This window comes from Heteronotia binoei, chromosome 14, assembly GCF_032191835.1.
Source record: "Heteronotia binoei isolate CCM8104 ecotype False Entrance Well chromosome 14, APGP_CSIRO_Hbin_v1, whole genome shotgun sequence".
Classification (NCBI taxonomy): Eukaryota; Metazoa; Chordata; class Lepidosauria; order Squamata; family Gekkonidae; genus Heteronotia; species Heteronotia binoei.
The window spans coordinates 7,500,658-7,514,998 of record NC_083236.1 but is presented as its reverse complement, the minus strand read 5'-3'; the positions used below and the strand labels follow the sequence as shown (position 1 = coordinate 7,514,998).

Below are 14,341 nucleotides of genomic sequence, written 5' to 3'. Positions count from 1 at the left end.
TGAATGTCCTTCAACACTGCCTAGAAAACAGAAAAATACTTCACACCGCGTCTATTTACTTTACTTACACCCTACCTTTCTTCCTAACAGGGACCCAAGGCTGCTTATACTGTTTTCCTCTCCTTCGTTAGTTCAAGACACCCCCAGTTACTGTGGACTATCTGCATAACAACCACAGGACAAACATTCCAACAAAACCACAGATGGATTGTGATCCAAAGGCTGTTTTCCATTGATGAAAGGAACTTCTGAAAGCAAAAGGGAAATATTCTGCCCTCCACCCACCCACTGCTCCCCACTCTGCCTCCCAAAATACAGCTCCTAAGAGACAGAGATCCCTCAGGAAAAGCAGGAGGGAGTGAATTGGGAAAGGAGAACTAGTAAAAAGCACCCCTCCCCTTCTGCTGACAGAGAAGAATGTTTGGCTCCAACCCATTATCAGGATGAGAGTTTTGTTACACTCCTTCACACATGGCTCTATGCTTGCAGATGGATTTCTGCACATGCATGCATTGATATACATATATGTATGAGATGCTCAGTCTACGAAAAGCAGGTGTCAGAACAGAATAATCAACATATATTAAACTTGTTTATATTGACAACATTTCATGGAGGGCTGAGAGACCCCCTCCCAAATAAAAGGTATTAAAAACCTCCAGGTATAAAACACTTAGTTTGCGCAAGAAGCGCATCCCTCATAAATATTTAATGTGTTCCAGCTTCATGCAAAGCGTTAACACTGAAGCATCATCCCAACATGCTCTTTTTCTTCTTGTGGTAACTAACGACTCTCTGGAGCCTTTGAGCCTCTTTAGAGAATTTGGCCTATTGGCATGATAAACACTTGCAAGCAGCCCAACAATGCCAATCTAAATTGCATCATTTGTCTTCTTTCTGCTTGTTATTTAAGCTGCAGACTAAGAAAACTGGGACAAAATAAAAGAAACAGCTCTGGTTTTGCCTGCCATTCTCCAAACGCTTCGTTGTTTAGAGCTTTGCGGAGCCAGAATCACAAACAGACAGCTGAGTGTTTGGTTCCCTCTCGTGGATAACAACTGCTTCCAGGTGATTAGGCAGGAAAGCAGCTATTATGCTGAAGAAAACGTTAGTTTTCGCTTCTTCTCAGACTATCAATGCCAAACGATTAATACAGGGATGTTGGGCAGATGAGCTAGTACTGTTTGTGGCTTTGTTTGAAAGAGACAAGTGAGCACTTTTATATTCGTAGAGAAAAACATGTTTTGTAACTCCAGAAGCCTAGAAGTTTGACCCATTTCAAAGGGTATGTCCCCCACTCCAAGCAGGAGTCCTCAAATTACGAGGGGGCAATATAGATAGGGCTGATAATCAAACCTTTCATCCAATCGCAGCATCTCTGTTCCAAATCATACAGAATAAGTCCATCATCACCTTGGGTCCACAACTGCCTCCTTTCCCCCCACAGTATAAGCACCCTTTACAGCTCCAAACTGCCCCATTATCTATCCCCCTTCCCATTTTTAAGGCTACTTGCTTGTCCTCTAGAATTAGGAAAGCTGCAAACCTCCCCCTCTGCTCTCCTCTTCTTCTAATTTCAAAGGGAGACTGATACAGAGATATGCATTTCCAGCCACGCTGCCCAATTATGTTCTGGAGAAAATTCAACACGTTGTGCATAATCTGGTAAGCATACAGTGGGCTGTGCAGGCAATCAGCATCCAAACCTTAAGGCTAGGAGCCCTGCCCAAGAGAGTGACAACCAGCATAGATTTTTCAATACTTATTTCTCCACTTCCATTCAACAGTAACGCTGGAAACAAGCCAGCATCTGGTGTGGAGGAATATGTTTTTTAAAGCCTACAGGAAGCCTTCCATGCCCCTCTTTGCACAACTCTCCTGACCTTTCCTTAATGAATTTTAGAAACTATAGCACAAGCTCAAATGGGATTATGGCTACTGGCTCAGATTCACCAAAACATTTCCAGACATGCAAAGAGGGGAAACAATGTTTGCAGATTCCTCCCTCTCAAGGCAGACTTCTGATTCTCCCCATATTGTTCCTAGGAGTGCCACGTCCCCAGGAACAGAACCTCTGTTGGGGTTTTTGGACTGCAGATAGGAGGGGAGAAGTCAGACCCTGCTCACAGAAATCCATACAATCCATGGACACTTTACAAAGGATCTAAACCATACTTTTCTCACTGTTTATTGCTGGCCACTGAGAGTCCTGAGTCAGATGACACTCTATTTCCTGAAGTGGAGGAAAAGGCAGGATATGTTGTCTGTAAAGATGGCCATGTACAACTCTGTCAGAGGGAGAGAGAATGATGCATACCCACCTTTGTCTATGTCTGTTATGGGCCACTCTCTCTCACTCTGGGTCTCCACGTGCTTCACCACTGGGGGGGAGGAGGAGAAAATAGATAAGGAGAGTCACACCAAACCTTAACATGGGAAAGCCTATCAATAAGTTAATCAAGTGGATACTTACCTTTCTTCTTATTTTCACGAGGAAAGCTTTCAATCTTTTCCTGTTGGAATGGGGCGGGGGGGGGGGGGGGAGACAGCCATTACTTAAATTTAACACCCATAATTGGTTGCACTGGTGATGGAAAAGGATTTCTCTTACTGCACAAGGCTACCTTTCAAATGCTTTGCAGATACAATCTAATACTGCAGCCAGATGTTTTAACAGTCAGTCTGCATTCCCCACCATTGATACAAACAACTGCAGGAGTTCCCGATTCAGCCCTTTTCACATTTGTTTCTCTTACTTTTCCACATATCATCTCAAAGAGTGGCCATGCTGGTCTGCAACAGAAGAGCTTTATTGAACTTCAGGAGCACCTTAGAGATCAAGATTTTGGGGGTATGAACTTTTGAGAATCAAAGATCCCTTCATCAGATACCATATCTGATGTGAGCTTTGATTTTCAAAGCTTATACCTCCAAAATCTTGTTGGTTTCTTAAGTGCTACTGGACTTGAATCTATATACCGGGTCCAGAGATCAAGATTTTGGGGGTATGAACTTTTGAGAATCAAAAGATCCCTTCACCAGATACCATATCTGATGTGAGCTTTGATTTTCAAAGCTTATACCTCCAAAATCTTGTTGGTTTCTTAAGTGCTACTGGACTTGAATCTATATACCGGGTCCAGTACAAAGTGTTGGTCATTACCTTTAAAGCCTTATATGGCCGAGGACCCGCCTACCTGAGGGACCGTCTTTCCCCATACGAACCCCAGAGAGCACTGAGGTCAGCCGGGAAAAATCTAATGGCTACCCCTGGGCCGAAAGAGATTAAACATCAAAATATCAGAGCACGGGCCTTTTCAACCGCGGCCCCTGCCCTATGGAACCAACTCCCTGAGGAGGTGCGGGCCCTGCGGAACCTGGACCAGTTCCACAGGGCCTGCAAGACCACCCTTTTTAAACTTGCTTACCCAGACTGCTGAAGAAGGCTGTTAATAAGGATCCGCCAATGCGGCTTAAAGATCTAGACCGCTGTATATAAACTGGCAGAACTAGCGTCAAACATCATCAGCACTGTCAGACTAAACTATTTAATTGTATAGACTGGTTTTTAATGTTGTTAAATAATGTTTTATATTGTTTTATATTGTTAAATTTAAAGGTTTTATTATACTGTATGTTATTGAGAAATGTTGTTAGCCGCCCTGAGCCTGCCGAGGCGGGGAGGGCGGGATACAAATAAAATTTATTATTATTATTATTCTTCCACAGACTGTGACCCTTGTCTTGAATCTCTTATCCCCTAGTTTGATATCATAACACCTCCACCTCCTGGGCTGCCATGTTGTTGAAATTTAGAATGCACATTAAAGAGACCAGTGTTTTAGCTCATGTTGAACTGAAGCCCCTGCATGAAACTGGAGCTGTATAAAAGCATTACTATCCCTGGACTTCAGTTGAGGGGCTGACCAAGAGGGCACTTATGTTGTCACATTCATGGCCCACAAGCTGACAAGCCTAGCTGACAACCAGTAGGCAGCCAGACTCCCACGTCAAGAAACTTCCTAACACAATAAACACATGGAAGAAGCTGGAAAATCGAGTGCACATCCCCATCTGCAGGAAAGCTGGAGGAAATGGCATACAGTTTTCACCTGACTTGGATTTATAAAGAAAGACTTTGCATCATGCAAAACAAAAAAAATCATTAAGAGATACGGCAAGGATGAATAACCAATAGTTAGTAATACCGACAGTATACAGAACCAAGATGACGCAACAACCCTTATTTTAATCTTACTGGGTTGGAAAGGACTAAAACATTCTACCTGTGCTTTCTTCAATTCCTTTTCAAGTACTTTCTTCTCTGCTTTTAATTGTTTGAAGTCCTGGTTGTGTTTTTCTGTTGCTTCTTTGTTTGAGGGAAAAAATGAAAAAGCATTAAAAAACAGGCCTAAAGTCAATGGCAAAATCACAGCGAGCCTGTCATGAGGGTAAAAAAGGCACTTGGTTCAGCATCCCCACCCACTCCTGGTTTGTGAAACTCTAACCGAGTATTCAGGGTTCTAAGTGCTCAGCTCTGCACTGTCATGTATTTCATTAAGATTTCATCACACTGGATGCATCTTCCAGAAGGCCATTCAGCTGCTAACTGCACACCCCCCCCCCAGTTCCACAGTTTACAAGCTCAAAGAAGAGAAGTTAAATGTCCAGAAATGTTGGACCCTTGCGCAGGGGGGGGGGGGAACCATCCCCCTCTTTTTTCAGAATATGTGCAGTACATATTTTCTTATCAAACCTAAATTTCTTTTATACTTTTAACAAACTAAAATGCATTATTTACTTTGTTTATGCCTGGCCTTTCTCCCTAAGAGACTCAATGCAGTTTTACATTGTTTTTCTCCCTTCCATTTTATCCTCACAACAACCTAGTAAGGTAGGTTATGCTCAACAACCCTGTGAGGGAGGCCAGACTGACTGCATAACAGGCCCAAGATTCAGGGCAGAAGTGGGGATTAGTGCCTGGGATGCTCTAATCCTAGTTTGGCATTCTAACCACTACACAACACTGGTTCTCATTCATTCACGCCCTGGTTCACATTAAAAACTGTACTATTGGGCCATATTTACGGCATTTAAAAACACATATTAACCTGCATAAGAAAAATTGCAAATATAGCCACTGCTGCAGAAAGAATTGCTAACTACTGCATCCTATGCTACCATGGAATATGCATCTATAATTTTTGTCATATGAAAAGCAGAGGAGGGGGGGAGTTGAAAGCTATAATAATAATTTGGACAGAATTTTTTTTTCATTCAGTCAAAATAGGATACCAAGCACATTTGCATTTTAAGTTAATCTTTATAATGCTGAACTCTTTAATAGTGCATTATCACTGAACACAAAGCAAATTGTTGCTGCCAGAATTCACATTTAAACAAATAACATCCTTGAAAATGTTGACTACTATATACATAGCAATTACGGTTATCTAATACTTCAGACTAACATAAAATTGTTCATAACCTGCTGTCGTTTTCTCATTGCTAAAGGGAGATGGAAATGTTCTCAGTGCTAGGCTCCCCCAAATTTCCCAGTTTTTCCACAGGAAAAACAGAGAATGCCCTCCATCTTCTATATGCTTTACATCTGGAATGAGTAAAATGCTTTTTAGGAAGAGATTTTTCTCACTCAAAAAGGGAGGGAGTATTCCATGAGCATTTCCCCCCTATTGCTACATTTTTATCAGAAAAAAACAGAAAAGAATCACCGGGGAAAACCCGGTTGTTCCCCTCCCCCCAATTTTTTTTTCTGGGCCTTCATATTTCTGGTTCAAAGGCAGAGAAGCTGTATACCCGAGAGGCTTGCCTAATGAAAAACTGATTCTTAACGCTGTAAGAACAACACAACATATCCTTTCTCCCTTTAACAGTTTTCAGTGTCTTTTAAGATGTGCCACTTTAAAGGGTTGGTTTTTTTTTTAAACAGAATTTGACATAAATGGGTCTTGGAAAGACCACAGTCAAGGGATCTTTCCAGAACATTTTGAATGTTTGCAGCAAACCTCAGACATGCAAGCGTTGGCACCTGCCACTCACTTGCAGAAGATGAGCACCTTCGCTTTCCCTACATAGAGCTTTTTTTAAACATGGTTTTGGGGGGAGGGGGGAGGAGAAGACAGTATTCAATCATGCACATACGTCTGCTCTGAAATGCTCTGAATTTCTGGACAGCCCTGGAAAGATCTCTTTCAGCTCCTGAACATCCTCTCCTTAAAGTTGCTCCTGCAGTTTAATTTCATGCACTTTTATCATGCCCTTCATTTAAAGCAGTATACTATGTTCTCCACTCCTCCATTTTATCCTTACAAGAACCCAGTGCTGACGTTCAGTGCAACAGCAAGAGCAAAACTGGGGACGGAGATAGTGTCATTCCACATGGGGACACTCCAAGAATTCACCCAAATACCATTAAGCCCAAAGCCTTGCTATACATCTGCCATACCTGAAATTGTACAGAACGTCCCCTAGTTATCTAGAAGGTGCTTCTTTGGCAGGCAAAAAACCCCAACAAAACCCTACATAAATCAGCAGAGTTCCTGCAGTTGTACAATTTGGTAGCCATTTTCACAAACAAATCTGGATCACCTTTTATCTGTCAAGGGGCCATTTTTCTATTTCTGTATACTGAAGGGGGATGCACTTTGCTTGCTTTGCTCTTACCATGCTCTGTTCTTTGTAACAAATACATGTATTCATTTCTGCCCTGCAGAAGGGAGTACCTTGGTACCTTAAGGACAGCTCTCAGAGACAGCTCAGTTGCACAGTGTCTAGTGAGAACAAGGTGTTGGTGGGAATTAATTTGCAATGCTTTGAAGCGGGTTTTTGCACTGAGATTTTGGCGGGCTGCATAACGGCTCTAGATAAGGTATAAAGGACTAGTCACCCCAAAGGTGAGTCAGTTCTGACACAGACTTGTATCTTTCCTGTTCTACCTATCAATTAAGCCAGCTTTCTGACCACTCTGGAAGCCTTCTTTAGTTGAGGACAGTCCCAGGGTTGACATTATCCCTGAGTTGCACAATTTGTAAATGTTGTTCCTGTGGCATACTCAAGACTGGAAACTGCCATTGTTAAAATGAATGCAGATTCTAACAGATTTTAATCTACCCTCCCATATTTTATGTATAAGAGGCCAAAGTTCTTAGCATCATCACCATATAGGTAAAACAAATGCCCATTTTCTTCTTGGGAAAAATGGGCTCAGCTGACAGAATTAGCTTGCAGTATAATCACTTAAGAAAGGAAAAGAACTACAGGACATGAAGGAAAAGATTCTCACCCTGAAGGAGCATCTGTGATGGACTTGGAGGTGGATCTCAAATAACTGTCTAGTCACAGGGAACAGGACTGGCTTACTCCCAGCTGCTAAGTGACATTAACACATGAAATTGCCACATTAAGGAAGCACGCTAACATTTTAAAATCACAGGGATGAGCTTAGCAAGTTAGGCGGATAGGGTGCAAACACGTCTGTCTTAACGGTTTCTCTATGCATTCGCCCTGGCAATATTACTGATTTCAACGTGAAAAGGAAAAATAGGCAGAAAACCGAATTACTTTCAAGCTTCTTCACTTTGGCTTCCAGTTTCTTCTTCCTGAAAACATAAAAAGATATAAGGAATGTGCTACCTCTTTATATAGATTTTTTGACCATCTAAGTAACTTGAATACAGGTTGGATCCAACAACATGCCAGCAGAAGGCACTGGCACACATGGACTTCTGGCTCTTTCCCCTCCTCACAAGTGCTCCCTTGGGAACACACGGCATTGATTCCTGGGGTTATAAGGAGCCATGCAAACAGGCAGTCCTGTGGGTTAAAAGGCTACAGTGAGGAAGGGAAAGGGGCAAAACTGCCTCCTCCTCCTCTTCACACATCTGCCTCAAAGAAAGGAGAATGAGGCAAAAATAAAACATCCGCCAGCGCCGTCTAATGATGGTTCACTGGATGCAAAATTACTATGCTGCACAAGACCAGAAGACGTTTCATACAAGCTTAGCTTTGGAATAAGACTCTAAATCCTTGGCCAGCTCTATCAGGTACCCAATGCCCAAAGTTCTCATCACAAACTATAAGGATTACTCATAAAATGCCATACTCTCAAGGGGGAAAAGCAGGTGGGTCATTTGAGACAAGGACAAAAACTGTATTGCCCCCCCCCATAACTAAATTTGGCTACAGGCCACTCTGAATGGGAGCTAAGTGAACACATAAATGCCCATGAAATGGAGGTTAATAGCAAATGAACTGGAACAAAAACATGTGACACCAAAATGCATAGGAAGCTGTGCTTCATCACATGCAATAATTTTCCCTCCCTTTTTGTTATGCTCTGCTTATATTTTTATTTATATTTAACATTTCTTGACATGATTAAAACAGAAAATGAAATCAATTTGAAAAGAGCACATCTTCAAGCTTCTAATCCACACCTAGTGCTCTGAATTTACGCACAACTGGGAGACACTGGTAACAACAAATTAAAAATGTATTTTGTTTAAAAAAATCACTTATTACAGTTAAGGATTAATATTTTCCCTACGAATGATTTCCGACACTGCTTGGATTAATAAAAAGACAAAATTTTACAGAACTAGTTGAAACTACTGAGTTATTTGACCCAAAGTATGTAACAGTGCAAAAAACCCACAAATGTTTAATATTGTAAAAAGCTACAACTAAATATACCAAATGCATGGATTATTCCCCCAAAACCACAAAGCTCTCTGAATGACTTGTTCTGATTAAAAGGTGCAATTGTTCTTTGGGTACTGCATAAACAGAATGGATGTGATCCAGCCAAAGTTAAGCACACCAAAGGCCCACTAGGTGGATCCAGCAAGAGCATCGGGGAAGGCTCCTTTTGCTGGAGGAAAAGACCCCTGCTGCCAGAACAGATCAGTGGAATACAACCCATTTATTCAATGGGGAGTCTGGCAAGTTCTTCAGTCTCTACCATGGAAGTGAACAGGACTTCTAAGTGCTTACATGTTTCTGCCTGGATTGTGACTAAGCAGAAGTCTACAGCTGAAAAGGATCAGCACATTACCAGCATATACTACTAGGTATAAGCCTTGTGTGCTTCAGATACCCTTCTTCAGATACACTGAAACAAAAGTTACGTAGTTGGTACCGGGTGAGGAGGATGCTGCCAGGAAGGGCCAATTAGACAAGGTGCATAAGTAACTAAGCAGTAACTATAGCTATAAAGACTGGATGAAAGCGACTGGTCACTGGACTCAAACTTTTGTTTGACCAACACGGCTACCCACCTGAATCTATACTACTAAGGTCAGAGAAAAATGTCGGAAAAACACAAGAATACAATAGCAACCTGGACATACAGTTGTGTCTTTCAGTTAAGCAGAGAAAGTAAAAAACAAGCATATAAAATTTGTTACTCACATAGCTTCACTTTTGCCCATTTCCTCTTTCACAGAAACGTATTCCAGATGTGTCTCTTGATACATTTTGAGTGAACTCTAGTTAAAGAAATGGGCAACTATTAGCAATCATACATACATACATACATATATATATATATACACACACACAGATAGGTGTTGAAAATGCTTATTCTACAGATGACATTCAAAACTGAGGGGGAAGTTCAGCATGAAATGCACAACACAGGCAAATACAGAGGCAATCTGAATGCATTTCCAGGCATCCCTTAATCGCCAGAAACTGTTAAAAGGAAAGAGAAACAAGCAAACAAGGGAACCACCTCCAAAACCAAGGTCATAATACATTCTTTCACCCCACCCCATTTTTACTCATTATGAAGACAAAATGGGTTTTCTGGTTATTCCTGGGGTTATGCTTTTGAGGAGTCATGCAATAGGAAACTCTTCTACTGCTGAAGTAATCAGCTAGATCAAACATGGCACCAGTTAAGTGCCACACAAAGAGATAAGGCACGCTGGGGAGAGGTCTGGGCCGACATTTACTGTGTGCACAAGTAAGAAATAAAGAATTACCTTCTTCTCCTCCAGCTCTGCTTTGACTGACCCTAGCTCTTCTTTACACCTTTCTAAAGGTGACAACTTCTGGAGCATCTGTTCCACTTGCTGACGAAAGGCGTTGTTTTCTCTGAAATGGACAATTAAACAGCATGAAACAGATGTAAGACCTGAGTTAAGTACAGCAAACTTAAAGGAAATTTCAGCGAGTCCTTGATGAGTTATGCTCTTTAGCCACACAACAAATCCAGATCTTAACATTATCACTAAAGAACACATGTATCAGCCAGTCCTGTGCTTCACATTAAGGAGTACGGAAGAAACTGTGTCACCTAAGAACACATTTTACCATTATTAAAATACTCAATCATTCTGTGGTTTGGCTTGAGAACCTACAGTCCAGAGTTGTGGGCACACTAGCAGAATCCCAAATAAGCAAATTCTTACCTTTCAGTGCACTTTAGCTGTGGAATTTGGTTAAGGAAAACTTTGAATGTAAAGATCACAACAAGGCTTTATTGGTGCGCACCAGAAAAAAAAATCAGGATTCTTCAGATTCACATATATTGAACTCCAAAAACTTCAGGACTGCCTGAATTCCAATACCGGTATGGTGTTTGGATTCAGTTTTTTTGGGACCCACCCTTTTGTTCCATTATACCCCATGAGAACATTTATAGTCAATGGGGAATCTATCTGGGGGTATCCAAGAATGGGGTGTGTGTGTTTTTTGAGGTAGAGGTACCAAATTTTCAGTGCAGCATCTGATGCCTCTCCTCAAAAAACACCCCCAAGTTTCAAAAAGATTGAACGGGGGGGGGGGGAGCTATTCTATGGGCTCCCGAAGAAAGTGCCCTCATCTTCCATTGTTTCTAATAACGGAGGAAAAAGTGCAACAACAAAAAAAAACAAAGCAAAAAATAAACAAGGATTGATGTCAAACCAGAGTGTCTCTGCAGAGGAAACTGAAGTGGGGAGAATTTTCCAAGTCCGGAAGAACCAGTACAGAGTGCCTAGCAGAACCAGCACCACTGTGGCAATGCCAGTTCAACAGAACCAAGCAAGCACAGCACACGCACAGAATGCCCACCAGAACCAGTGCATCTACAGTGTGCACAAAGGTGCCCCCCCATCCTCCATTGTTTTCAGTGGAGGGAGAAAAGGCATTTAAAGAAAGGAACTGGGTTTTACTGGGTGTTAATACCTTGCACTAGTACTACTTGGCACTCACATGCACTGGCCATGCTGAGCTTGGAACCAGGGCCAGCACATCCCAGTAGGCCAGGTAGATGGCCACCTAGGACACCACCTGGCCACAAGGGCGGGCAGCAGGCACCCCTCCCCACTTTCACCCAGCCACCCCTGGTGCCCTTCACCACTGCTGCCACGCTCACCCTTGCTGCATGCCTCTCTGCCACCCTCCACCTACCAGGAGTTCCGTGGGTGGGCAGTGGCAGGGAAGGGGCACCAGGGTGATGCAGCAGTGGGTGTGTTTGGAACCTTGTCGCAGAAGCCTTCCAAAGCAAAGGAGGGCAAGCTCCGAGCACCTCCAAGTGAACCCGTCACCCCACTCTTCCTGAAAGCACAGACCTTGGAAGGCTGAGTGGGGGTGCCCCGCTGCCCCGCCACCACTGCGCGTATGGGGATGGGGGCCCAGGCCACCAAAAACCCTGGCACTGGCCCTGCTTGGAACCCGCCCCCCCCCACTTGGATTGGTTGAGCTGGCATTCTCACAGTGGCATTGCTTCTGCTGGGTACTCTGTACATGCACTGATTGTGCTAGGCTTGCAACCCTCACCACCTTGCTTGGGTTTGTTGAGCTGGCATTGCCACAGTGGCACTGGTTCTGCTGGATACTCAATACATGTGCTGGTTCTGCTGGGCATTCTGTATGTACACTGGCTGAGCTAGGCTTGCAATCTCCCCTTGGATTTGTTGAGCTGGCATTGCCAAAGTGGGATGGGTTCTGCTGGGCATTCTGTACACACACTGGAGTTGTGAAGTTGGCATTGCCACAGCGGTTCTGGTTCTGCAAAAATGCCCCCCCCCCTTCAGTTTCTACTGCAGAGACTCTCTGGTTTGACATCTGTCCCTATTTTTTTTGCTGTTTCCCCTCCCTCTATTGGAAATAATGAAGGAAGGGGACACTCCTTTTGGGGCCCATAGAACTGGACCCTCTGATCCACTCCAATCCAATCCAACCACACCTTTATTGGCATAACGAAAAGAGATATACAGAGACTTGTCAACCAAACAACAATCAGATATGTCTGTTCAAATAAACTAAGATTAAGATCACAATAAAACCTGCTTAGAATAATTTTTAACAATTTCAGCCAAGAACCTGGCAACAGTTTTTGTGATATCGATTATGTTGTCATTTAATAGGAAACGGCAATCAATTCTATTTTCTTGAATGTAGGACATTAAGGAAAGACTACCTAACAGAACCTTCCGGAGATTAGTATACGGTTGGCAGTTCAATAAAATATGCTGGATGGAATCCGGCAAGCTTGACCCACATAGACAATGTCTCTCGCTAAAGGGGACTTCAAGAAATCTCCCATAGAGAACATAGGAGGGTCTCTGGTCCACTCTCTTTGAAACTTGGGGGATCTTTTGAATAGGGGAACCAGAAGCTATACTGAAAATGTGGTGAGTCTACCTCAAAAAACATCCCCCCAGACCCCTGCATATCCCAGAGAGATCCCCCATTATAGCCTAAGGGAATCATTGACTATAAATTTAATCATTGACTAGGCATTTAAAGATGTCAGTCCCTTTAAATACATTCATGAAGCTGCAGCTCCATTTGGAATGGCTTTTAAAGGAAATCTGTTCCCTTTAAATGCCAATTAACCATCATTTAATTTTTTCAGGATTAATCCAAAGAACGCCAAAATGAAGAACTAATGCAGTGTTTTAATCTGCTATATTATTTCTTGTTCATATCTCTACTCCCCTTTCAAAAACCTGGATTCAATCCCAACGTTCAGAGAGAGCTCAGCACAGAGCTCTTTCTTCACATCGGGACTGAATCCAGATTAATTTCAGATTGCAGATGGCTTACAGTCCATATGTGGAAGATAACTTTCAAAACAAAGATGAAATTTCTGGGTTCTTCGTCGCACTTTACGAACCTTTTTGGACTTCATTGGGACATGTAAGGATTTCATTGCAATTAGAATACTGAATGCATGCTTCGTAATTGTAATCCTTCCTCATTGTATATTGTGGTAATTATATTGCAATACTGTAATATTGACAAAATATTGTGTGTGAGAACAAGTGTCTATGAAGGTTTTTAAAAATAATTGTATAATTAGCACGTTTTTGTTGTTATTTTGTTCCACATATTATTTTTACCAGGACTCCTCCTTGTTGTTACATGAGATTTGTAATGTCACATTCTTGCACCTTTTAATGCTCCCATGCTATCAACTAGGGGTTCAAGGTGGATTCCTTCCCAGATTACACCCTCTTAGCTGCTGTGTTGTATACCTAGGCTTGCCATTTGCCTACCCATAACTCCCATCCTCGGTCTGAATCCTCCATCCACAGGAAACTGAGATGTGGGAGGGGGAAAATGGTCTCTGTAATGATGCTCTAAGAATTTCCCCATGTCACTATGGTCTTTATCACAGAGATGTAAAGAAAATTCCTGGAGTGTCACCCAGAAGTGCTGCAACATCCACACGGCACTGTTAAGCTGCTGGCATTTGCCAAAATAATAGTAGTAACCCTATGCATATCCCAGCTCTCAAGAGCAGCAACCCAGCAAAATATGCACATACTGAACCAGATAATGAACCTGAGAATTTTCCCCCTTCCAAACACAAGGAAATGGAAGCCCATTCCACCTTAACAAATCAATATGCTCAGGCATTTTAAAAGAAAGCCTACCACATATTATGTACTGAACTATTTGCACCTCATAGAGCAGCAGCCTGCAAGCACTGAGGTGGAAGGTAGGGTCATGCTGCTTTTGAGGGTTCCCTGCCCACAAGGGCTCTTCAGCACAGGACATAAGAGCTCTGGAACCAGGTGCCAGCTTCCTGCCAGACAACCTATCTGCATATCTGTATGATGCAACTCTGGGCAAGCTGCTATTTCACAAATTACACCTGGAGGTTTTTTAGACGTCACCAAGTTACTAGTTTTTCCACAAGCGTGTCAAGTTTGCAGTTCAACAAGAGAACACAAATGTGCTCCAAAACAAAAGCCTCTGAACTAAAGATTTCTTATTATGCTTCACCAATCAAATGCAAATTACAAATCTTATCTAAGAAAAGAACCACAGAAAAAGATATCATTGCACTTCTGTTCGTAATCTGTCAACAAACGGCTGTAAGAAA

The 14,341-nt window shown here is 42.4% G+C and overlaps 1 protein-coding gene across 1 annotated transcript in view; it reads right to left on the bottom strand.

Annotated features, from left to right (window-relative positions):
* ICE1 (interactor of little elongation complex ELL subunit 1) overlaps nucleotides 1-14,341 on the bottom strand; it is a 46,789-nt gene that overhangs the window by 24,432 nt on the left and 8,016 nt on the right. Inside the window, exons 3-10 of the mRNA XM_060254075.1 lie at nucleotides 14,297-14,331; nucleotides 10,434-10,452; nucleotides 10,005-10,116; nucleotides 9,430-9,506; nucleotides 7,582-7,619; nucleotides 4,287-4,369; nucleotides 2,474-2,513; nucleotides 2,322-2,381 (exon numbers count right to left, since the gene is read on the bottom strand). Of these exons, the coding sequence (XP_060110058.1) occupies nucleotides 2,322-2,381; nucleotides 2,474-2,513; nucleotides 4,287-4,369; nucleotides 7,582-7,619; nucleotides 9,430-9,506; nucleotides 10,005-10,116; nucleotides 10,434-10,452; nucleotides 14,297-14,331 (464 nt within the window). The remainder of the gene's footprint in view (nucleotides 1-2,321; nucleotides 2,382-2,473; nucleotides 2,514-4,286; nucleotides 4,370-7,581; nucleotides 7,620-9,429; nucleotides 9,507-10,004; nucleotides 10,117-10,433; nucleotides 10,453-14,296; nucleotides 14,332-14,341) is intronic.